The sequence below is a fragment of the Phodopus roborovskii genome, unplaced genomic scaffold, assembly GCF_943737965.1.
Source record: "Phodopus roborovskii unplaced genomic scaffold, PHOROB, whole genome shotgun sequence".
Taxonomy (NCBI): Eukaryota; Metazoa; Chordata; class Mammalia; order Rodentia; family Cricetidae; genus Phodopus; species Phodopus roborovskii.
In genome coordinates this window covers 5,656,765-5,682,125 of record NW_026126693.1, presented here as the reverse complement: position 1 = coordinate 5,682,125, position 25,361 = coordinate 5,656,765, and the positions used below count along the sequence as shown (strand labels likewise).

The 25,361-nt window shown below is 40.0% G+C and overlaps 1 protein-coding gene across 1 annotated transcript in view; it reads right to left on the bottom strand.

Annotated features, from left to right (window-relative positions):
• Window positions 1-1,707: 1,707 nt before the first annotated feature.
• Rint1 (RAD50 interactor 1) overlaps window positions 1,708-25,361 on the bottom strand; it is a 43,807-nt gene continuing 20,153 nt past the window's right edge. Inside the window, exons 5-15 of the mRNA XM_051174840.1 lie at window positions 21,414-21,587; window positions 21,176-21,325; window positions 19,968-20,124; window positions 17,367-17,477; window positions 17,051-17,276; window positions 14,533-14,670; window positions 9,095-9,294; window positions 4,395-4,609; window positions 3,909-4,089; window positions 3,721-3,839; window positions 1,708-1,971 (exon numbers count right to left, since the gene is read on the bottom strand). Of these exons, the coding sequence (XP_051030797.1) occupies window positions 1,782-1,971; window positions 3,721-3,839; window positions 3,909-4,089; window positions 4,395-4,609; window positions 9,095-9,294; window positions 14,533-14,670; window positions 17,051-17,276; window positions 17,367-17,477; window positions 19,968-20,124; window positions 21,176-21,325; window positions 21,414-21,587 (1,861 nt within the window). The 3' untranslated portion in view covers window positions 1,708-1,781. The remainder of the gene's footprint in view (window positions 1,972-3,720; window positions 3,840-3,908; window positions 4,090-4,394; window positions 4,610-9,094; window positions 9,295-14,532; window positions 14,671-17,050; window positions 17,277-17,366; window positions 17,478-19,967; window positions 20,125-21,175; window positions 21,326-21,413; window positions 21,588-25,361) is intronic.

Genomic DNA, 25,361 nt, shown 5'->3' with positions numbered 1-25,361 from the left:
CTCCATCTCACCTCCCATCTTGCTGTTGAAGCAGAGTTCACCATAGTGTAACCAGCTTTACATGGGTTCCGAGGATTCAAACTCAAGTCTTTGCACTTATACAGCAACGCACTCAGATCTCTGAGCTAGAAAACAGACTGATCTATATAGTGAGTTCCAGGTCTATGTAGAGAGACCCTGCCCAGTCTGCTAGAATTACTAAAACTCTCAGTTCTATACAGTAGTTGGGAAAATCTCTTTTTATAATATAGAGTACAGGCAGAAAGAAAGCTGAGATGGTAAAACTGCTTCCTGTGCAAGCCTGGAAACCAGAGTTTGGTTCTTGGGACTCACATAAAGGTAGAAAGGGAGAACTGGTGACACATATTTGTCCTCTGATGTCCACATGCACATGACACTCCCTTCCCACATGCCATACATATACACACAATCATAATTAAAGATTAAATAACTTTTAATAATAGCAGGCATGGTAATAATATGTGCTTAGATCCCAGTACTTGGGGTGGGGGTGGCAGGAGAATAAATTCAACTCCAGCCTGAGCTATAAAGCAAGTCAATCTCTCCTCTCTATCTCGCTCTCTTGCTCTGAGAAAATAGACTGTATATTATTTTCTCAACATTACTTTCTATGAAATATCAACAAGGTAGGCAAGCTCCAGGCCTGATAACTAACTTCTTGATATATTATTTTTATTTTAAGTGTATGAGTGTTTGCCTGAAAGTATGTCTATGCACCACATGCACGTGATGCCCTCAGAGGGCTTTGTATCTCATGGACTGGATACTGTTATGTGCTAGGCACTGAACCCAGGTCCTCTGAAAGAGCAGCTTAATAGCTGAGCCATCTCCAGCCCTTAGCCCAACAATTTTAGATTATTATACAGCATTAAGAGTACTAAATAAGCCGGGCATTGTTGGTACACACCTTTAGTCCCAGTACTCGGGAGGCAGAGACAGGTGGATCTCTGAGTTCGAGGCCAGCCTGGTCTACAGAGCTAGTTCCAGGACAGGCTCCAAAGCAATACAGAGAAAACTTTCCTCAAAAAACAAAAACAAACAAACAAACAGAGTACTAAATAAGTGCTATATTAGGGGGGAAATAGAATAAAACTTTATAGGTATAGAATTCTGGCTAATTAATCTCAATTTGTGTTTTTTTTAAAAAAAAACTTATTCTCTGGGGATTTATTAAAGGATCAGGGATCATTGCTTGGGCTAGAGATGTATGTTGTACTGTTATTTGGGGGGCAGTGTGTTTTGTTTTGCCCAGGTTGAGTCTTAAACCGGAAGTGATCCTCCTGCCTTAGCCTTCAGAGTGCTGGGATTACAGGTGTCTTCCACCATTCCCTGCACATTTCTTATACAAACATAGTAAAATCCCAAACATATATAGAAACCACAATATCAAAATACATCCATAATTTAGTATTTCTACAATGTACTGGCTGTGTTCAGCTGTCTACAACAGCTGCCTTTGGTTAGAAAAGTAGAGGTCAGTTATGGCTGATCTTTGCTCTCACACTGTCTTCAGATGTCTGATTCCTATTTGTAATTCCCAATTTGTAATTACTCTGCTTCTCATAGTTGAGTTTCCTGTTTTTTGTTTTCTTGGGAGCCAGAGGACTGAGGAAGCATGGTCGTTGTTTTAGTGACATCATAACTCAAGATAATAAATGACTCTGTCAAGTTTTCATTTGTACAGTTTCTTTATTTCAGAACTTTATCAGACAACTTCAATTCAACTATATTTGTTAAATAATCCTTTTCTCAAAGATGCATTATTTTCCAGTATTAGGCCAGTTTGTCCTCAAATTTAGCAAAATCTCAACATCTTGCTGAGCCAGTTTGTAAATTCCAACTTCATTTAAGGATGCTGTGGCAGGAAGATGCTCAGAAGACTGCAGGACATCTTTTAGGAGTAGTGCAGAACCAATGTTCAAATTCAGAACGATGCAGGCTTCTTTTACACTGTTTAGGAAGACAAAAGAGAAGGGAAGGAGAGATAGAACAACAATGACCTTTGAAGAGTCTGCACAGTAAGTTTGACTATCAATGGACTTACTATTTAGTTCTTTAAACATTCTGGAATTATACAAGGTATACAGGACTAATACAGTCTCAGTACACTGTTTGATGTTAACATAATATTAAATATAGCAATGATTTTAGGTAAAATTAAGACATGGGGAAAAAAGAAAAGGAATAAAAATAAACATAGCAGAAAAACAAAACAAAACAAAAACATAAATAGGTTGGAGATTGTGACACATTTTTAATTCCAGGACTCAGGAAGCCAAAGCAGGAGTATCTCTCCAAGTTCCAGGACAGTCTGGTCTACACTGTGAGCTCCAGGGTAACCAAGGCTACACAGCAAGACTTTGTCTCAGAAAACAAAAACCAGAAGAGAAATAGGAAGGGTGGTAAGATGGGTGAAGTGCCTGCTGGCAAGCTTGATAACCTGAGTTCAACTCTTGGGTTTTACGTAGTAGAAGGAGTAAATCATTTCCCACAAGTTGTCATCTGGCCTCCACCCACAAATCTAAATCTAAAAATTTAAATAATAATAAAAAGTAGCTGGGTGGTGGTGGTAAATGCCTTTAATCCCAGCACTCAGGAGGCAGAGGCAGGAAGATCTTTGTGAAGTTGAGGTCAGCCTGGTTTATAAATCGAATTCTAGGACATCCAAGGCTACACAAAGAAACCCTGTCTTGAAAAAACAACAACAATAATAATGGGCACTGGAGATTTAATACACTAGATAGAGTGCTTGCCTGGCATGAATGAGGCATGGGAAAGGACTTAGGGGTGTGGAGGGTACACAAAAGTCATCACAACACTCAGAAGAGGGAGGCAGCAGGATCAGAAGAAGCTCAGGGTCATCCTCTGCAACTACATACTAAGTTCAAGGCCAGCCTGAAAAACTTGAAATCCCATTTAAAAAAAAAGAAAAGCAAACCAGAAGTAATCATAGCTTCCTGAAATAAGAAAACATAAGCTTTTATATTTTAAAGGAACGTTTCCAAATTGCACAAATCCTATATATAATGTGAATTTTAAATCAACAAAATATTTACTAGATTCCTAGTAATTGTTCTAAAACTAATATTAAATTTATAAAACACCAAATTTTCCTCTGATTAGTCTACTGTTAGTCACTAAACCTAGCGGTCTGATTTCTTATTTTCTACAGGTTGTAGAATTATACTTGCATTCATGTTCTATTTACTCTCCCAATAATAAGCAAATAGCAGATGCTAGGAAGCAAGTCCAACAACCTGGTTCTGGTCAAATTTCTGAGGATGTTGATCACGCATTACTTTGGTTTCCCTTTTGTGTTTTGAAAATAAAATACACAATGAAAGTTTTAAGGTTTTAATTAATTTTTATATATTTTTTAAATTTAATTTTATGTGCCTGTTTTGCCTATATGTATCTATTCACCTTGTATGTGCCTGATGCCAATGGAGGCCAGAAGAGGGTGTCAGATACCCCTGAACTAGAGTTATGGATGGTTCTAAGCCACTATTTAAGTGTTGAGAAACAAACCCCAGTCCTCTGCAAGAGCATCAAGTGCTCTTAACTTATGAGCCATCTCTCCAGCTCCAGATTTTAATTGATGTTATCGAAACAAATATCAATGAAATGCTGAAATCATTAAAAAGAAGTCAACTCTAACATTTGGATACACCAATATTTACGGTGAGACATTAGGCTTACTGTTTAAAATAGTTTTCCGGTCTCTTGCAATAGTGAGAAAACAAAGGGAAAAGATTCCGTGTCATATCAAACTGTAACTGGGCTGCTCCTCCTTCATTGAAATGATTAGCAAGGATTACCTGAAACAAAGAGCAATTCATGTAACAGCTGCCTTCATCAGCACAGCCCCCCAGCACCCACTAATTTACCTCTTGATAGATGTATATATCCAGCTTCTCTACAAGCATTTGCCAGAAAATTCTGAATAAGGAGAAACAAAGCTGCTGCTCCAGCTGAAGCAGACGGTCCCGTAAGGTCAGCAGGAGTGGACAAGCTGAGGTGGACAGGGACATCACTGCCTGTTCAGACTGAGATGGCAGGGACAGCCATCTGAGAAAGCAAACAATCTTCACCAGAGTGACCTTATCACAAATCATTTTAAACTTGTACACCAAGCTAATCATATGCCACTTCTCTGTAAGACCCACATTATCACTTGTTATTCTGAGTAAATTCTTCAAAAGAATAGATTTTAGAAAGAGTTACATCAAAACCAAAGTTTGAACTTATCATACTCAAAACCCCAAGTTCAATCTCCAAAACTGGGGGTAAGGGTTCTACAAAAGCTAAAATTTGGAATGTACATGCTACCTTTGATTCTAACTCTTGTAAAGGGTGACTGATGCAGGACATACCTTTCTTTCTTATACAATTTTGCAGCGTCTTTCACTTCTCTAAAAACATAGTCTACTTGGCGAGTCAACATATCAAGCTTTAAACGCTCTAAAAGGTTTATCATGTCATCGAAGACAGAGCTCTCCATGGAGGCTAGATGTCCCAGCTGCAACTTATTGAGGGCATTATTCTCTGCAAAGACCTCCAATGCTGCCTGTTGAAGCTGCAAAAAGAACTGAAAGCAAACATCTGTTAATACATTTATTAACACAGTGCTTAGAATTTCTATATCATACAATTCCCTTATTTAAGGTGTGCAGTTCAGCACCAATGAGATGGTTCCATTAGTAAAGCCTGATGACCTGAGTTCAAAATGGAAAACAGTAGGAAACAATTGTAGCTTACACACACACACACACACACACACACACACACACACACACACACACACACACACATTGCACAGTGGCATATTATCTGCAGTGCCACACTCCAATTGCTAACACCAGATTACCATGAGTTCAAAGCCATGCATCCCTTTCTCAAAGGCAAACAAGCATAAAAGCATTCATCCTCTCCCCAAAAATAAAATATACAGTTCAGGACCAGTAAGATGGTTAAACAGGTAAAGGTATATGTCACCAAGTATGATGACTTCAAGTTTGTTCCCTGGGTCCCACATTGTGGAATAACAGAACCAACGCCAGTAAGTTGTCCTCTGATCTCCAAGTGTGCTGTGAAACACGCATGCATGCACAAAAGAAATCCTTTTTATTACAATTTCAGAGTTGTGTATCCATCACAATCCTATAATACTGTCATGACTTCCTGCAACAAAATCCCTCATTCGCTGCCTGTATCTCTATTTTCTCTGCGCTCCCTCCAACTCTAAGCATTGAATAATCTACTCTGTCTATGGTTTTGGCAATCCTATGGAATCATATGAAGTATTATTCTTCATGACCAACTTCTTTACTTAGTTCCATAGCATGTACTATATACTTCATCTATTTTTATTGCCCCCGAATACTCCATCATATGAACTTACATTTTATCAACTCATTAGGTCTGAGGAGGAGCCCGGGAATGCTTTCTGGCTGGTGGGACGTGGAGAGGAGAGCATCCAATGGAACTTGCTGGTGTTCATCTGTCTAGGTTGTAAGTTATTTCTCCCTGAATAAACACCTATTCAGCCTATTTGTTTATCCTGATCCTTATTAAACTATGATATCTGGTGTCAGAAGTGTGTGTGTATTGTGTGATGGTGCTGGAAACTGAACCTACAGCCTCACACATACTAGGCAAGTACTCTAGTACCACTAAACTATACTCCCAGCCCTCAGTTAACTTGTTTTTGTTTTGGTGGAACTGGAGATTGAACCTAGGACTTTGTGCATGCTAGAAAAGGACTCTACCAACTGAACTACATTCTCAACTCTAGGTAATACTTTTACTTTATTTTACTTTGTTCAAGAGATTAAATCTAGGGCTTCATTTGTACTAAGCAAGAACTCTGTCACTGAACTAAATCCTAACCTCAAATTTATAATTTTTTAATTCCCCTACACATACTATATTTTTAAGTGGTATATTTTGTTTTCATGATATTATATAACAGCTTACATTTATAATGTGCCTATTTGGCCATCATAGTTTTTATAGTTAATGGATAATTTCACTATCATATGGTTATCTAAGGTCCTTATGAATGGCTTCTGTCATGAAATGTACTTTAAGAAGAACACAGCTATAAGGCCAAATACATAGCTGTATCTCCAAAGATGTTCTTAAAACACTGAATCCTATATAGACAGCACTCTGCCCAAGAAGTCAGCCCACAAGGCTTTCTGAAAATAACTTTAGAACTGAATCTAAAATATCTAAAGAAATTAACCAATGTTGAGACTATAAAGGCTTTTGTTGTTGAGGCAGGATTTCATGTACCCTAGGCTGACCTTGAACTTCCTGTGTAGCTGAGGATAAACTAGAATTTCTGATCTTCCTGCTTCCACCTCCCATGTGCTGGTATCACAGACTTCACCATATGCCCACTTTATACTGTGTGGGATCAAACCCAGGGCTTATGCATGGGGCAAGAGCCACAGCAGTCCCTAAAGGCATATTTGAGTGGAATACAGACCAGAAAACCTGGTTACCTTTACTTAGCTAATAGCCAATATATTTTGTTTAGATTAATAACAAGATTAAAACTTAAATGTATGATAAAAATGACCCCTATAGGCTCAATGTTTAGACCAGGGAGTAGAACTGTTTGAAAGAATTACAAGAATTAGGAGGTGTAGCTTTCTTGGAGTAGGTATGGCCTTGATGGAGGATATGCATCACTAGGAGTGGGATTTGAGATTTCAAAAGCCAATGCTAGGCCCAGATTCTCTGTCTCTCTTCTGCCCTTCCCTCCCCTCTATTCTACTCTCTCTATGAATCAAGATGTAGCTCTCAGCTGCAGCACCTGCCTAACATGTTGCCATGATCCCCACCATGATAATGGACTAAACTTCTGAAACTGTAAGCAAGCCCTCACTTAGATGCTTTCTCTTGTAAGAGTTGCATTAGTCATGGTGTCTCTTCATATCAACAGAACAAGGAGAGGAGAAGGATAGACAGAATCCTTGAAGGATTAAAGTGTGAATGTTAAGATTGCTATTGATTTTGGTGACAAGCCTAGAACTTATGGCATTCCCCCCCGCCCCCCACCTCGCCCTTTGAGTGCTGCAGTTACAGTTGTGGACCTCCTACTCACACTTACTTTAAAATACACTTTGCACTACAAGAAGTTACTTCTTGTCAATGTAACTGTGGTATGTTATTTTTGGTTTTTGTTTTTTCTTAAGTAGTTCTTTGGCTGGAGACATAGATCAGTGGGTAAAGTCCCTGTTCATCAAACACAAAGACCTTCCTTTAGCCAAAGAAACACCAATGTGATGGTGTGCACCTGTAATTGTAGCACTCGTAGGCAAAGGTGGGTGCATCCCAGGGTTTAGTAGCCTGTCAGCCTAGCAAAAAGGACAATCTTCAGGTTCATCAAAAGACTGCCTAAAAACATAAGTTGGAAATGGAGAAAGAAAAAAATTCAACATTAATCTTTGGTCTACACACACACACACACACACACACACACGCACGCACGCACGCACACACACACACAGAATTCTTGTCTTTTACAGATACATACTAAAATATTTATAACTAAATATGATATCTGAGACAAACTTAAAATAATCAAGTTAGTTGGGGCAGAGAGCAGTAAGAACAACATAAAGGTAGTATAAGAAGGAGAGTGAGAGTCTAGAGTTAAAAGCACTTACTGCTCTTTCAGAGGACTCAGGTTCAGTGGCCAGCACCCACATGGTAGCTTACAACCCTCTGTAACTCCAGTTTGGGGGGATCTTCTAGCCTCTGTGGGTACCACACATATGTGGTACACATACTTACATGCAGGCAAAACACGTTTAAAAAAAAAAAAATCTTTAAAAAAAAAAACCCAAAAAACAGTAAGAGCTAGACATTGGTGGCACACGCCTTTAGTCCCAGTGCTCAGGAAGCAGAGGAAGGTGGATCTCTGGCAGTTTGAGACCAGCCTGGTCTACAAGAGTTAGTTCCAGGACAGGCTCCAAAGCAATTGACAAACCCTATCTCGAGAAACCAAACCAAACCAAACCAAACAAACAAAAAAACAGTAAGAGTGACAGATACATAATGCACCCACCAGACAGACCTGTGGGCAAGCCTATAATACATTTTTTTAATTATTGATGTACAAAGTTCCAGCACTTTGTGGGTGGCATCACCCCTGGCCTGGTGGTCCTGGGTGCTATTTTAAAAAAGCAGACTGAACAAGCAATGGAGAGCAATCCAATAACCAACACTCCTATATGACTTCTGCATCAGCTCCTATCTCCATGTTCCAGCCTTGAGTTCCTGCCATAGATGACTGCAAGTTGCTTTTGGTCACAGTGTTTTATCACAGCAATAGGAACCATAACTAAGATAATCCTGTTTTGAAGATATCCAAAAGACTGGACTTTTTTTTTCTTTTCAGTACTGGAGAATGAAACTAGGACTTTCCACCATGCTCTGCCACTGAACTATATCACCAATTTAAATGTATTGATTTTGACATCCTTATAAAATAATGACTTTTCTGTGTTAGCATTTAGCATGTTATTATTTTCAGAGTACAAAGTTGGAAGAGAAAATGGTTCATGCTACATAGCTATTCATGGAAGTGTGTGTGTCTGTCTTTTGTTTTGTTTTTTGTTTTGTTTTGTTTTGTTTTTTTGTCTGTTTTTGTTTCCTTCCTTTTGTTTGTCTTTGAAGTAGGATTTAAGTAACTTAGACTGGCCTGAAACACTATATCACCAGGAATGACCTTGAGGTCCTGATCCAAGTGCTGGGATTGCAGGCTAACCTACCATACCTGATAGTTATATCCTATTTTTTTTTTTCTCTCTCTCTCAGATTATGGTCCTGGCAATCATGCTCGTACTGACTTAGCTATTAAAGTAAAGTTATTAAATAATTAGTATTATTTATCTGTTTTAGATTTGACTGAAAAAAACCTTTACTCAAATCTCCCAAATTTGGCATCATTATGCTTTTTGTCTAATTTTTTTGCTTGTAAGAGTCAACATTTCAAAGGTTAAAGAGGATCAAGGTCCTAATATATTATTTATGTAACTATAAAAGCACATTAACTCACAACATTGTCAGCCCAATCTGCCAGTACTGTTGAGATGTAGTTCACAGCATTAAGAATTGCACAGTATCGAAAGTCAAGTGGAGCTCTTGTCTCTTCTTTCATCACCTGCGTTAATCGTATCCTAAAATCATCTATTAGGTCCTTCTGTAACTCCAGGAACTGTAGCTTTCGGGAGGCTGTGGGAAGATTTTTATACCTGTCTGTGGAGAAAGTTAACAAAACACATGAAGGGGTTTAGCACTGTCACAAGGTTGTTTTCCCAAAAGTGCTACTTTACTGTCTTTATAAAATATCTCAACTGACCATTTCTTTTTGTAATTATTATTATTTAATTTATAAAATAATTATTTTACATATCTATCCCAGTTCCCTCTCCCTCTCTCTACCCCTCTCTCCCTCTTTTCCTCTCTCCCACCCTCCCACACCCCCCAATCACCCTCCCCTCCCATTCCACCCCCACTCCACATGTAGGGTGATACCTTCCAGGAGGGATCAATAAAATCTGTCAAGTCATTTGGAGTAGGGACTAGGCCCTCCCTCCTGCCTCTAGGTTAAGGGAGTATCCCTCCATGGGGGATATGCTCCCAAAGTCCTTTTGTGCACCAGAGATATATCCTGGTTCCACTGTCCGAGGTCCCTTAGACTGCCCAGGCCTTCTAGCTGTTCAGGGGGTCTGAGTCAGTCCCAAGTTGGATTCCTAGTCTAGGGGCCCATTAGCTCCTCCTTGTTCAGGTCAGTTGTCTCTATGTGTTTCTGTAGTCTGGTCTTGTCCTCCCTCTCTGCATCTGGATTCCAGTTCGGTTCAGTGTTTAGCTGTGGGTGTCTGACTCTGTTACCATCAGCTACTAGATGGATAAGTTACTCTTCAATCTCATTACCAGGGAAGGGCATTTATGGTAGCCTTTCCAGGGCTGCTCAATTGTTAGTTGGGGTTAGTCAACTGACCATTTCTAAATTCTTAAGGATTACAAAGGTATTAACATGTCAGGACTCATCCAACAATATACTTAAGAATACTTAAGATCTAAATCTGTGCATTTTACTATACATAGATCATGTCTCATTTACAAAAAGCAAATTATGTTCTAAAATAACTGTTCCTTAAGTTAGTAGCTCTGGTGAGGAGGGCTTGAGATGGGGCTCAAGTAGTCCAGATTGACCTCAAATTTCTTATGTGGCTAAGAATGACTTTGAATCCCTGATCCTCCAGCCTCTACCTCTAAAATCCTGGTATTAGGACTAAATGTATGCACCAAGATGTCTGGCTATCCTTTTCTTTTTTTCCAACATAATATTTTTATTGATTACTTACAAATTTCACATAATGTAGCCAATGTCCACTCCCACCACCTTTGTAACCCCACCACCACCAAGAAAAAAACAAAAATACACAAGTCCAATTTGTGTTGCCCCTATACTCACTAGAGCATGGTCAAAATCCCAATAGCCACTAAGTCTCCCACACTCCTGCCAAAAAACGATCAATTGTAAAAAACTATACTTCAGCAGCCTTATCACAATTTTTAAGAGTTCTCTTTGATGACTGGCTATCTAGGCTGTTACTCTGTTGGGAGTAGAGTGTGGGTAGGTGTTGTCACAAGATTTCTATGACTCTCTTTCTCGACTGTGTGTCCCATCATTGATACCACTCCAAAAGTAGCTTCCTTGTCTTTTACAGTCAGTGGGAGCACAGGTCATGGACTGCCATATGGTTTCTGGCAACAGCATGGACCATGGACATCAACATGGCTTCAGGTAGCAGTATAGGCCACACACATCAACATCAAGCATAGGCCTTCAGTGGCAACTTGGACCACAGGCACTAACATGGCCTCTGCATTAGCACAGACTATGAACATACATATGGCCTCCCCTGGTAGCATGAACTTCAGTCATCAACATAGCCCCCACCAGCAGCCCAGTCCATGGACATACACATGAACCTCAGGCTTCAACATGGCCTGCATCTCCATATCTGATTTCAAGATGCTCTTCACATCTCCAATTCTACTCAGTTTTATTGACTGCAACAAACTTCTTTCTCTTGGGCTAGTTCCACTCCTATTAGCAGCTCCCCTTGGCAGTTATCCCATCTTCCATCTCTAACCTCTTGGGTTCTCCAAGGCAATCCAGGCTTCAACTTCACAGCTTCACCCAATGGCCTCTCTACTAGTCCTCCATCAGGGACACTCCTGACACATGCCTGGTCTCAGGAGTTTTCTTTAGGCTTGCAGGAAAATTCTATAACCCTTTTCTTCTATCCTTAACTCTAAAGCCACAACAATGTGGCAGAAACCGCCAAGTTCGCTGCTTACTAGGGCCTGTTACATCTTCGCAAACTTTCTGTCCTTCACTGCTTAAGCTTGGCTGTCATGAAACTTGCTCTGTAGACCAGGAAGGCCTAAAACTCAGAAATCCATCCATCTCTACCTTGCCAGTGCTGGGATTAAAGGTGTGTACCACCACACTCAGCTCTAAGCTTTTTTTTAGTTCCTTTTCAAAAGTTGGAAACTTAGCTGGGTGGGATCTTTTTATCTCCTTGAACACAGAACTACTTTTCTCCTCAAATTGTTCTCCATCTTTATAAGCACAGACACTAGTAAATAAATGCATGATAAACAGTAGACTGCTTTGAGATTTCCTCTGCCAACAGATAGAATTAATCCAAAATTCTTTACTTTAACCTAAGGCAGACTCTTCTGATGAGCAAAATGCATCTTTCTTCACCAAAATATCCTAAGAATGATCTCTAGGCAACATACTAATATCCTTTTCCTTTGAAGCCTCTTGAGGTAGCCCCCCACTGTTCAAGTAACTCTTAGCACCTCTGCCTTCCATTCTCCTACCAGTAAGGCCCATTAAGCAGTGCTTAAAGCATTCCACTGTTTCCCTAATCCAATGTACCAAAGTGTTGCTTTGGGGCCTGTCCTGGAATTCGATCAAGACCAGGGTGGCCTTGAACTCAGAGATCTGCCTGCCTCTGCTTCCTGAGTGCTGGGTTTAAAGGCATGGGCCACCAATGCCCAGCTAATTAGAGATTGTATTGCTGTGAATAGACACTATGTTCACATGAACTGTTACCCACAAAAACATTTAATTGGGCTGGTTCCCTTACAGTTTTAGAGATCTGGTCCATTATCATCATGGCAGGAAGCATGGCAGTGTGCAGGCAGACATGGTGTTGGACTAGCTAAGAGTCCTATATCTTACAGGCATCAGGAAGTAACTGGACACTAGGTGGTATCCTGCGTATAGGAAACCTCAAAGCCTGCTTCCTCAGTGACATACTTCCTCCAACAAGGCCATCACCACTCCAACAAAGACACACCTCCTAATAGTGCCACTTCCTTAGGGGGCCATTTCCTATCAAACAACCACAATTGTCATAACAGGGCCTAGGATAACAGCAATGAAGAGCTAGTGGCACCTAGAGAACCAACAATCTACAGTAGGAAATTTGGATGCTTGCACACCAATAGAGGCTAAGGACACTGGCCACCTTCTCTGGCCATAACAACACTGCATGAGAAGAATCCTTATACCACCTCATTCCTGAAACTACTTTATTATTCTGCTTTCTTCATATCCTAATAAGCCAGTGCCAAGGAAGTTTAGGTTTGCACTAGACATTGTAGTGTGTACCTAGTCTCAGCTACGTGAAAAGCCAAGGCAGAAAGATTATCTGAGAATAGGAGCTCAAGCCAGCCCAGGAAATATGGTAAGACTCTACCTCTTAAAAAAATAATAAATGAGGACTGAGAGATGGCTCAGCAGAAAGAACACTGGCTGTTCTTGGAGAGGATACTAGTTCCTAGCACCCACATGATAGCTTACAACCATCTATGACTTCCATTCTAGGGAATCCAACACTCTCTTCTGAACTACACAGGCCCTAAGCATGTATGTGGTATGCACACATATGTGCAAGCAAAAATCTCATACACATAAAGCTAAAAATTTTAAGTAAAATAAAAGGAACCAGAGAAAACCTTGCCAGATAAGAGCTCTTGCTGTTCATGTAAAGGACACAGGTTTGATTCTCAGCACCTGCAAGACATCTCACAATCATCTGTAACTCCAGTTTCAGGGGATCCTGGCTTCCATTTCTTCTGGCTTCCATAGGCACTAAGCATGTGCCATGGTACATATACTTTCATGCAGGTATATACTCATACACATAAAGTCTTTAAAATAGAGTAATAAAATGAAATCTGAAGACTTGCAAAAAGGAAGGCAATGAGTTAAAAAAAATTAACAAAGTTTTTGTTTTTTTTTCAAGCCTTCTTTTTTGTTTCGGCTTTTTGAGGCAGGACTTCTCTGTTTTGCCCTCATTGTCCTGGAACTCACTCCATAAATCAGGGTAGCTTCAAACTCATAGCCTCTGCCTCCTGGGATTAAAGACATGCAGCACCCTGCACAACCTTGTTCAAGACTTTTTCCCTTCATGTACATGTCAGTGTTTACATCCTAAGTTGTTGCTGTTGTTATTTTGAGACAGGGTCTCACTACTCATCTAGATGGCCTAATTATTGCTACTATTAATGTTATTAATAATATTTATTGTTATTTTATTATTTTGAGACAGGATCTCAGTATATACCAAGGGTGGCCTGGAACTCATAAACCAGAATGGTCTCAAAGCCACAAATCCCCAGTGGAAACAGTGCTGGGATGAAAGGTGAGTGCTACAATACTTGGCTTGGTTCCAAATTACTATAAAACCAAAAGTGAGACTACTGTCCTAGATTTTTATTAGAGTGGGAAAAACATGATGTTACTATACTGCTATTTATTATTTACCAAACCAAAAGAAAAAGAAAAAGAAAAAAGAATTCCATGTGAAACATACTACTTTTTTGCTTGTTTTGCTTTAAGAAACAGTGTTTATGTAGCCCTGCCTATCCTGGAACACGCCCTGAGATCAGACTGGCCTTGAATTCACAGAGATCTGCCTGACTCTATCTCCCAAATGGTGGAATGAAAGCAGTGTGCCACCACCTCACAGTGAAATGTACTACTTTAAAGATTTGATATTTTTATTTTATGTTTCGGAATGTGTGCCTCCATGTATACATGTGAACCACGTGCATGCCTGGTGCCTGAGGAGGCCAAAGAGGCACTGGATCCTCTATAGCTGTACTTACAGCAGCTTATGAACTAGGAGCTGAACCAGGTCTTCACTGAGCTACCTCTAAATCCCCAAACTAACTACAATCAGTTTAGTTGTCTTTGTTCCTTGGTTTGTTTTGGTTTTTGAAAGATGGCCTCATATATCCTAAGCTGACCTCAAACTTACTTTGTAGCTGAGATTGGCCTTAAACTCTTGGTCCTCCTGCCCTGCCTCTACCTCCCAAAATGGGATTAAAGTGTACATCCCCATACCTAGCTTAAAATCTTCATTTTAAACTAACATCATACATTAAAAGACCTGTACTTACCAGTTATAACCAAAAGTAAAGTCATAAAAACTTCTGCACAGTCTGGAACCTTCATTTCATCCACATCAGTGATGTCTTTGTATTGGGATACCCAAACAGCCTCTGACGAAAGCAGTGAGTCCATTTTTTGAAGAGCAACTAACAGGAAGAAAGAAGAATCATGTCAAGGAGTTACAGTCATTCTTAATTTATCAACTTATACTTCTTAGCATACAAATTAAATTTTCTTTTCTTTTATAACCAAGCCCATTTAAATGAAAACAAACATTTATAGGCAATATTTGGGAATTTGGGCGTCTCGTTCTTTCCAAACTACTTCCTGCTGGTAAGGGGCGCTGTCATGGGAGATTCTAAGAAGATGCAGAAATCCTGGCTGTACAGAAGGACTGAGCAGTCTAAGAGACCTCAGACAGTGGAGCCAGGATGTATCCCTGGTGCACAAAAGGACTTTGCAAACATATCCCCCATGGAGGGATAACTGCCTTATTCTAGAGATAGGAGAGAAGCCCTAGTCCCTCCTTCACAGGACCTGTCAGATCTACATGACCCCAACTGGATGACATTCCCCTACATATGGAATTGGGGTGGGGGAATGGGAGGGGAGGGTGTTTAGAGTGCATGTGAGAGGGCAGAGAGGGAGGGAGGCAGGGAGGGAGAGGGAACTGGGATCGACATGTAAAATAATAAATTAAATTAAAAAAAAATGCTTTGACTCCAAAATTTAAGTTGAAAGACAAGTTACTGGGGAAAAGGATTTCTATTTTTGTTTCCACAGAAAATGAAAAGCTGTGGATTCCTTCCAGACTAATGTGGTTTGATGAAGCCAGACCGCCTGAAACAGAGTACCAGGTGATCCTACATTCAAAACAGCTGGACAAAGCAGCCTTGCAGACTACAGCCAGGATTTCTGCATCTTCTTAGAATCCCCTATAACAGCGCCCCTTACCAGCAGGAAGTAGTTTGGAAAGAATGATGCCCAAATTCCCAAATAATGTTTGTTTTCACTTAATTGGACTTTGTTATATAAAATTAAATGAAATAATAATTAAAAAAAGAAAAGAAAAAAAAAATCCTGGCTGTAGTCTGCAAGGCTGCTTTGTCCAGCTGTTTTGAATGTAGGATCACCTGGTACTCTGTTTCAGGCGGTCTGGCTTCATCAAACCACATTAGTCTGGAAGGAATCCACAGCTTTTCATTTTCTGTGGAAACAAAAATAGAAATTCTTTTCCCCAGTAACTTGTCCTTGAACTTAAATTTTGGAGTCAAAGCATTTTTTTTTAATTTAATTTATTTTACATGTCGATCCCAGTTCCCCCTCCCTGCCTCTCTCCCTCCCACTCTCCCTCACTTTTACCTTCTCTGCCCTCTCACATGCACCCTAACCACCCTCCCCTCCCATCCCCCCACCCCAATTCCATATGTAGGGGAATGCCACCTGAACAAGGAGGAGCTAACAGGCCACCAGACTGATAGCTGGGAAGCCAGCATGGGACTGACTCAGACCCCCCTGAATATGGGTCTCAGCCAGAAGGACTGAGCATTCTAAAGGACCTCAGACAGTGAAGCCAGGATGTATCCCTGGTGCACAAAAGGACCTTGCGAACGCATTCCCCATGGAGGGATAACTGCCCTAACCTAGAGACAGGAGAGAAGCCCTAGTCCCTACTTCATATGACCTGTCAGATCTACATATTAAATTTTCAATCCTCCACTAATTGCACTATTTAAAATGTTCTACTTTAGAGCTAAATAAAATACCTTATTCTCCCTCCTTTCAATTCCTCAAAACAGTTATGCTGACTAGATATGGTACATCAAAAATATTCAATCAAAAGTAGAATACAACATGGCAAAAAAAAAAAAAAAAATCCAGAAATATCTTCTACTGACTCAATATTTCAACATTCAGACTTTATTTAACTTTCTGTGCATTGGTGTAAGGATACCAGGTGCCCTAGAACTGAAATTACAGACAGGTGTGAGCTGCGATGTAGATGCTGGGAATAGAACCCAGGTCCTCTGGAAGAGCAGCCAGTGCTCTTAACCACTGAGCCATCTCTCCAGCCCCAACATTCAGACTTTAATTCCAAGAAAAGAAAAACAAACAAACAAACAAACAAACAAAAACCCCTGAAGTCTCATGGAAAGAAAAGAAGATTATCTTTGAAGGTAATTTAGTAGACCCTGCCCAGGAAAGCTTAGGCTCCTACAGTTCCTACTCAGAGGTGTAAGAGAAAAAAACAAAAAAAAACAAAACAAAACAAAACCCCAAAATTTACACACCAAAAACTTACAGATGGATAGGCAGTGGCGGTACATGCCTTTAATCCTAACCCTTGGGAGGCAAAGGCAGATAGATCTCAATGAGTTTGAGGCCAACCTGGTCTATATAAATAGTTCTGTCTAGGCCAGCCAAAGTTACACAGTGAGACCCTGTACAAAAATAAAACAAAAAGCAAGCAAGCAAACAGAAAAACTGAAACAGCCTTCCCAACTCGATAGCCACATGAGCACTTACATTTTCTCTCCACAGTTAACCATCTCTGAAAACAGGTTTCCTCTGACAGAATATGCATACAACTGGCAAAAGTACTAGGATATCCATGAACACTGTGCAGCTCTCTTTCAAATAACAGCACCTCATCCACCAAATGACAGAAGAGATTGTCATCATAGAGCAGGCACGGTATATCGGAAGCCAACTTCTCAAGAATGAGCATCATAAGGCCCCGAGAAAACTCAAGCTGAAAGAAACCAACAGGTATGAAGATCATGTTGGTCAGGTACATGAACAACTCTAATGAAGCTGAAATGCATAGACCTCAGCCTCTTACCCTTGCATTTACTGCAGAGTTGACCTTATCCAATATTGGCTGAATCTTCTCATCCAGAAAGTGAGCATGATTTCCAATCCACATAAGTATCTGAGCCAAGTACCATTCAGGCTAAGGGGAAAGGAAATCGTTTCCATTCTTTAATTATTCTTTAGCCATAGAAAATTCTAATTAAATGCATTTAATTATAAGCAAACACAAAAAAATGGTTGAAAATTCCTATATGTAAGACAGTAATTCTTACCTGGCAGTTCAAACTCACAGAAGACTTCATAATCAAATGTTTCCCAATATACTCAACAAATTTCACTAATGTGGCTTAAGTCAATAAACTTACAAATCTAAAATACCATATTGGGTATTATATATAAAATACCATATAGGGGTAGCTAAGTAATGTAATGTTTGCTTAGATATAAAAAGCCTTGGTTTCAATCCCCAGCACTACAAAAAAGAAGAGGGCATAATGACAACAATTAAGAAAAACAGTCATGTACACTTAAAAACTAACATTTGCAGGGCTGGAGAGATTGGCTCAGTGGTTAAGAGAACCAACTGCTCATCTAGAGGACGCCAGTTCAATTCCCAACACTGACATGGCCCTCACATAGACATACATGCAGACAAAATACCAATGCACATTAAATAAAAAATAAATTATTAAAAAAAATTATCATTTGCCCAGCACACACAAAGCCCTAGGTTCTAGAGCAAAACAAAACAAAGCCACCAGCAGGGTGGCTCTGTGGGTAAATGGCCCTACCAGGAAGCTTAACAGCCTGAGTTTGTTGAACATACATGGTGGAGGGAAAGGGCCAATTCAAACAGGCTGTTCCTCTGATCTGTACATAGAGAAATAAAATGCTGGTTTATTTTTAAAGCCTTCCAAACCTAGCATGATGAGCTATTACAAACAACTGATATCTTTAAAATTGTCTTGTGAAATAGCATTCCAAAAAAAGGCTTTGGGGATAGGATCACTCATGCTAGCCTCAAAATCCCCCACCCCCTTTTTTTTCTTTTTGGTTTTTTCAAGACAGTGTTTCTCTATGTAGCCTTGGCTGTCTTGAAACTCACTCTGTAGACCAGGCTGGCCTTGAACTCACAGAGATATACCTGCCTCTGCTTCCAGACTACTGGGATTAAAGGTGTGTGATTTCTTTTTTTGTAAAGCTAAAATAAGGGAAAAGTCAGCTGATCTACATTATACAAATATAGCCAAGCCCCAAAATGGCTATAATTATGAAAAGGAAATGTAGCCACAAAGAATTTAACATTTATTACACTTTTTCTCTATGTATACATGCATGTTTGAATGTATATGTATGTGGGGATGAGCATGTGCCACAGTGTACACATGGCATTCAGAAGACAACCTTCAGGAGTCAGTTCTTTCTTGCTATCACGTGGGTCCTGGGGATCAAACTCAAGCTGTCAGGCTTGGAGGTATGTCTGGCTACACCCACTGAGCCATCTCACCAGCCCCACATAAAACATTTTAAAAAGGATTCTGCAAACATTTCAAGTTTTTCTAGACAACTCAAAAACACAGACTAAGTTGGGGCCATAACTCAGGGATAGAGCACTTGTCTAGCATGTGCAAGGCCCTGGAATCAATCCCCAGCACTGAGGAAAAAAGTTATTGACTGGTAAATTCCTATGGTATTCCAAAGGTTGGGGATACAAATAAGGGTAAAGTCTAATCTCAAGGACTGTCTCACTTTAGGTCTAGTGACAGTGTATTAAATCCATTAGGATCCTACTTTCAAACTGAGCCAACACAACTCAAATTATATAGACCAAATTATATTACGGTCTTTCTACATGTACAGTTTATGTTTTGCCTCATTTACTACTGAGTACTAAATGATTCTGCTATTCCAACAACCCTCTATCCAAAAAGGAAACTCAAGAGTATAAACAGGAATATACTGCCACTAGGTTCATTAATGTGACATGTATAAATACCTGGTGTGATCCTGCTAACTAAATTCAGAATTAACCCTGCTCCATGCACTGCACTAGCTGAGGCAAACATCATGAATAAACAAGATAGTGCTCACAACCTTGTAGATTATAATTATAGAAAATCACCAACAGGATACACTGATGTGGCCCCTCAGTTCAAATGTTTGTACAAATTTCCTTCAAATTCCTCCTTCACTTACTGCCATGATGTCTTTTATGTGGCTATGAGTCACTCTGGCACTGGCAGCATCCACTGCTCTGTCTTGTGGGATTCACATTTCTTTCACTCTATTTATGTACCTACAGGGGTGGTCTGTATAGTGAAGACTGGGCATAGATCTGGTTGTAAAGCCTGCATGCCCAAATGCAAATGTGAGAAACTGGTCAGACAATGTCCCACAGAGGGTACCAATTCTGACAACCTATCAACCTAAGTCCTAGTTCTACAAAGGGCAGGAAGTTAGCTTTTTTTGGGAAACAGAAACATGCATAAAAACAGGTTTTTAACTTACATACACAAAAGCCTTGGCACAGGTAACATTAAATGAAAACTCGTAGCAAGGTTGCACATACATGTAATCCCAGCACTCAGGAAGCAGATGCAAAGGAAGCTCAAGTTTGAGACAAGCACACCTTACTGATAACATTAGTCTGTCGGTTGCCTCTGAAGTGGTACTTGAATCTCTTCTGAAGGGGAGTCAGCATGATCTGGATGGGCAGGATCACAGAAGGGCATGCAGGAAGAAAATATTTTTCTGGAAGTTGTTTTTGCTCAGTTAGTAATTCATCTCTGACACAGCCAAGTCAAGGAAAAAGAATCAAAATCACATTTATACACACAAGTGTACACATACAGTAAATTTCTCCAACAAATGTATTAATACTTAGCCAAAGGTTTAATACAAGTAATGTGAAACCTAATTTTGTATTGAATTTAAACTCACTAAAAAGGTTTTTAAGGACTAAGGAGACTCTGTGGCTAGGAACACTTGTTGCTCTTGCAAAGAATCCAGGCTTGATTCCCAGCATCCACATCAGACTCATGATCATCTATAACTATAGTACCAGGGGATCTGATGCCCTCTTCTGACTTCAACAGGCACAAGGAATGCACATGGTACACATACAGGCAAAACATTTACTGTAAGGGGAAAGGGCCAGCCAAAGAAATGCACTCTGAAACCAGTGCCAAAGAAACACACTTTGTCCCTGGAATCAGAACCAGTGAAAAAAATACACCCTGGCCCTAAAATTAGAGCCAAAGGGCTAAAAAGGACCAGTGAAAAAACATACTTTGGCCCTGAAATCAGAGCCAAATCTGAGCCTGAACCTGTGCAGAAAACCAACCAATCCCCTAAACAGAAGATCTAGCCAGTCTGAGCTCAGGAACTGAAATCCTCAATCCTCACCCTAGAAATCTTCTCCCTGGAAAATTCCACCCCTGTGCCTATTCAGCTTGTGGCTGTCTTCTTCCACCCTGGCAGAGGCAGCCACTCTCCTGGATTCTTCCCTCCCAATAAATCTCTTGAATGAGGGTTAGGGTGAGAGACCAACCTTCGTAGGAATGGATCAGAGGAGAGAAGTAACAACTTTCGCTGTTTTGTTTATATCAGAACTCTTTTTACAGTCCTCCAACTCCCAGACAATTAAGAGAATATATATTATTTAATAGGACCCTCAATTTGGCTTTGTGGCCACTTTGAAAACTTTCTCTCCCAGTCCTGGAGATTAATTACAGTGCCTCATTCATACTCTATCACTAGCCCAAAATGTTTTACTCACTAACCACAAATCTACTACAGGAAAAAGTTTTAGTAAATTTTCCACTCCAACAAAGATACGAGGCTTGTAGTTTCAACAGCTGACAAAACAGTGTCTCCATGGTGCCATATATCTCAGGGGCACTAGCAGGCCAGCTTATGCCAACAGTTTGAGACTGGGTATGTGTGATGAATGGCCAATGAAGCTGTGCTAAAATTTCCTCAAAATCACTGTAACAGAAAAGAAACAATACTTCTTATGATGCCACTAAATTACCAAATATCCATCAGAAAGCAATTATTATGAAATATTTCCTGCCTGGTAAGCTTGTCCTTGAGAATTTTATGCCAAAATTTAACTGTGGCTCTCACAAAACTAAGAAGATGAGTACAAGATGACTCCTGAAGCTTAATGTCAAGTTCTGTCATAGTCACCAGGATAGAGGCTGCCTCTGGCACATTATTGGTCATCAGGTATTGCTGAATGTTATCACTGTAAGACAAAGCAGAGAGTATGAATGTGTTTGTATATCTGTGTGGAGACTCCAATATCAATGGCAGATGCCTTTCTCAATCATTCTCCACCTTAGTTTCAAGGCATGGCCTTTCCATTGAACCTAAAGTTTGCCAACTCATCTGGAGTCTAGATGCTACATTGTCTGTCCAGCCAGCACCAGGAAGCCTCCTGTCTACGTCCCCCACACTTAACTTTTTAATGCAGGTGCTGGAGACTGGACTCAGATATTTATGCTTGCATAGCAAGCATTCTACTGACTAAACCCAAATCCCTTGGAACAACTTTAAGCTCTGAAAAACTTTCTCAGTCAGTTGGTGGTGGCGAACACCATTAATCCCAGCACTCGGAGGCAGAGTCTACAGAGAGAGAGTTCCAGGACAGCCAGGGCTACACAGAGAAACCCTGTCAGAAAGTAAGGAAGGAAGGAATCTGGGAAGAGAGGGAGGGAAGGAGAGAGGGAGGGGAAAGAAAAACATCTCCCTCATCTAAAGAAGAATGAAGAATGACCATAAATTAGCTACTTATTTTATCGGACATTCAAATCTGAAGGAACCTGGAGTCCCCTCCTTTAACAACCTCTTAAGAGCAGCAGCCTGTGTTTCAGATGTCTTCTTCTATCTGTCCCTCCTCACTCCTCCAGAGAGGACAGATGTGTCACATTTTTTTAGGCAACATTCATTTCTGGTAGGAGTCCTTTCATAGAAGTTATGATCCATGAGATAATGTAATTAGCATCTGGGACACTGAAGTATAGTATCCTTTAGGTTTTATCTACTTTGCACCATAATTACCCTATCTACATAAAAAAAATGTATTCCAAGTTAAGAGTTTCATTAAAGACCATCACCCTTAAGAATGTTCAAAAGTAGCCAGGCACACTGACACAGCATGTAATCCTTGCACGACACACTGAGGAAATAGATAGAAGGATCAGGAATTCATAGGCCATAAGACCTGCCTAGATCTCCAAGGAAAAAAAAAAAAGGAGGCAGGCACAAGGGTGCATCTTAGCACTCAGGATGTGAAAATCAGCAGGTTGTTGTGGAATATTAGTTGAAGAGGTATTACATTTGTTTATGCTAGGGAATATTTATTTAATGACGCAAAGATGTTTTGCACTATGTTTCATTTGTTTAACTATGAAACTGTGTTACTTTGCCTGCCTAAAACACCTGATTGCTATAATAAAGAACCAAACGTCCAATAGCTAGACAGGAGAAAGGATACACATGGCTGACAAGCAGAGAAACTAAAAAGGAGGAGGAATCTGGGAAGAGAAGATCAAGGAACAAGAAAAGGAGAGAGAGGACACCAAGGGCCAGGCACACAGCAAGCCAAGAAGTAAGAAAAAAGGTATATAGAATACAGAAACATAAAGCCCTGATAAAAGTATATGGGATACTTTAAGTTAGGAAAAGTTGGTTAGAAACAAACTAACCTAAGGCCAGGCATGCATAAGAAAAAATAAATCTCCATGTGTATTTATTTGGGAACTGGGAGGTGGGGCCCCAAAAGAGTAAAAGAGTTAAAAACAAAAAACTACAGCAGATAACTGTGAGTTTGATGGTGGCCTGGTCTTACATAACAAGTTCCACGTCAAGCAAGATTACATAGTAAAACCTATATCAAAAACCAAAAAGAGTTGGGCAACAGTGGCATACTCCTTTTAAAACCAGCACTCAAGAAGAAGGTGATCTCTATGTGTTTGAAGCCAGCCTGGCCTACAAGGTGAATTCCAGGACAGCCACAGCTATCACACACAGAAATCCAGTCTTGAAAACAAAAACAAAAACAAAAACAAAAAAAAATTAAAAAGAAAAACTTACAAAAAAAAATGTAAATATACAAGTAAACACGGAATGAAAAATTTCCAGAATTACATATAACACTGAAACATAAGGGACACATAGAGCACAGGAAAAGCCAAATAGCAATTTTCATGCTCACTATTATGTTCATGAAACACTGACAAGATACTAGTTCAAGCAAGAAGAGATGGAGAAAAAAAGGAAGAGAATACAGAATAGAAACAAATCATTATAGGGAAATTCAGAAATGGAAAATAAGTCTTAGAAGTTTGAAAGAAGAGGGATCAGCCTATCTCTGCAGGTCCACTCTGAGTTCCCGCCTCCAAGATCCTTGACCCCAAAAGCAGGGCCTCTGCTAAAGAAAAAGGCCACAGCTGGAGAGTGCCAGTTTCCAGACTATCATGCAGAAACTAACCAAGTTTCAGCTCAGCCTCTGTCTTCTTCTGCCAGCCATTGGCTAGTGGCATCTTCTATTGGATGATCAGCCCTGACCCCATCCCTGGGTCCCTGTTTGTGGAGAGACCTCCTATAGAGCTTGGACCACCCAGAGCTACAGATATTGAATCTCTGACACACATAAGCCCACCGGGGAAATTCCATAGAGGGAGGGGGAGACCCCACCAACACCTACTGGAAGAAGCTATGGGAAGACGGCAATACAAGAAAACAACAACAGAAAGATAAGCATGACACCACCACAATCTAGGGAATCTTCACCAACTAGAACGGAACACAACAACAAAGCAGAGGAAGCAAAAGGGAATGACTTAAAAATTACCATCATAAAAATGATAGAGGCCTTCAAAGAAGATGTAAGAAAATCCCTTAAAGAAATGGAGGAAAAAAGAAACAAAAAAGTGGAAGAAATGAACACATTCCTTAAGGAAAGTAAAGAAAGTACAGAAATCCAAGAAAAAGCAATAAAGCAGGTGAAGGAAACGGTTCAAGACTTGAAAACTGAAACAGAGAAAATAAAGACAACATAAACCAAGAAATGCTGGAAATAGAAAAACTGGGTAAAAAAATCGGGAACTACAAACACAAGCATAACCAACAGAATTCAAGAGATCAAAGACAGAATATCAGGTGCAGAAGATAAACTAGAAGAAATAGTCCATAAATCCAATAAACCCTTACCACAAAACATCCAGGAAATGTGGGACACCGTGAAAAGGCCAAACCTAAGGATAATAGGCATAGAGGAAGGTGAGGAAGCCCAGTTCAAAGGTGCCGAAAACATATTCAACAAAATCAAGAAAGAAAACTTTCCAAATCTGAAGAAGGACATGCCCATGAAAGTACAAGAAGCATACCAAACCCCTAATAGGCTGGACCAAAGGAAAAAGACCCCTCGACATATAATAATCAAACCACCTAGCATACAGAATAAAGAAAGAATATTAAGAGCAGTGAGGGAAAAAGGACAGGTAAGATATAAAGGGAGACCTATCAAAATTACACCTCCTTCTCCATGGAAACCCTCAAGGTCCTGGATAGATGTTCTACAAGTATTAAGAGACCACAGATGCCAGCCCAGGCTACTATACCCAGCAAAACTCTCAATCACTATAGATGGAGAAAACAAGATATTTAATGACAAAACCAGATTTTCCCAATACGTACCTACAAATCCAGCCCTACAGAAAGTATTGGAAGGAAAACTCCAACCCAAGGAAGTTAACTACACCCACAATTATAGGCAGCAAATAATTTAACTACACCAGAAACCAAGGGTAAAGCAGAACAAATATATTCACAATACAACTGCCAACAACAAATCTAAATCAAACAACATCAACAATCAATGGTCCTTACTCACCCTCAACACTAATGGTCTTAACTCACCTATAAAAAGACACAGGCTAACAGAATGGATACGAAGACCGAATCCATCTTTCTGCTGCATACAAGAAACACATCTAAGCTTCAAAGATAAACATTA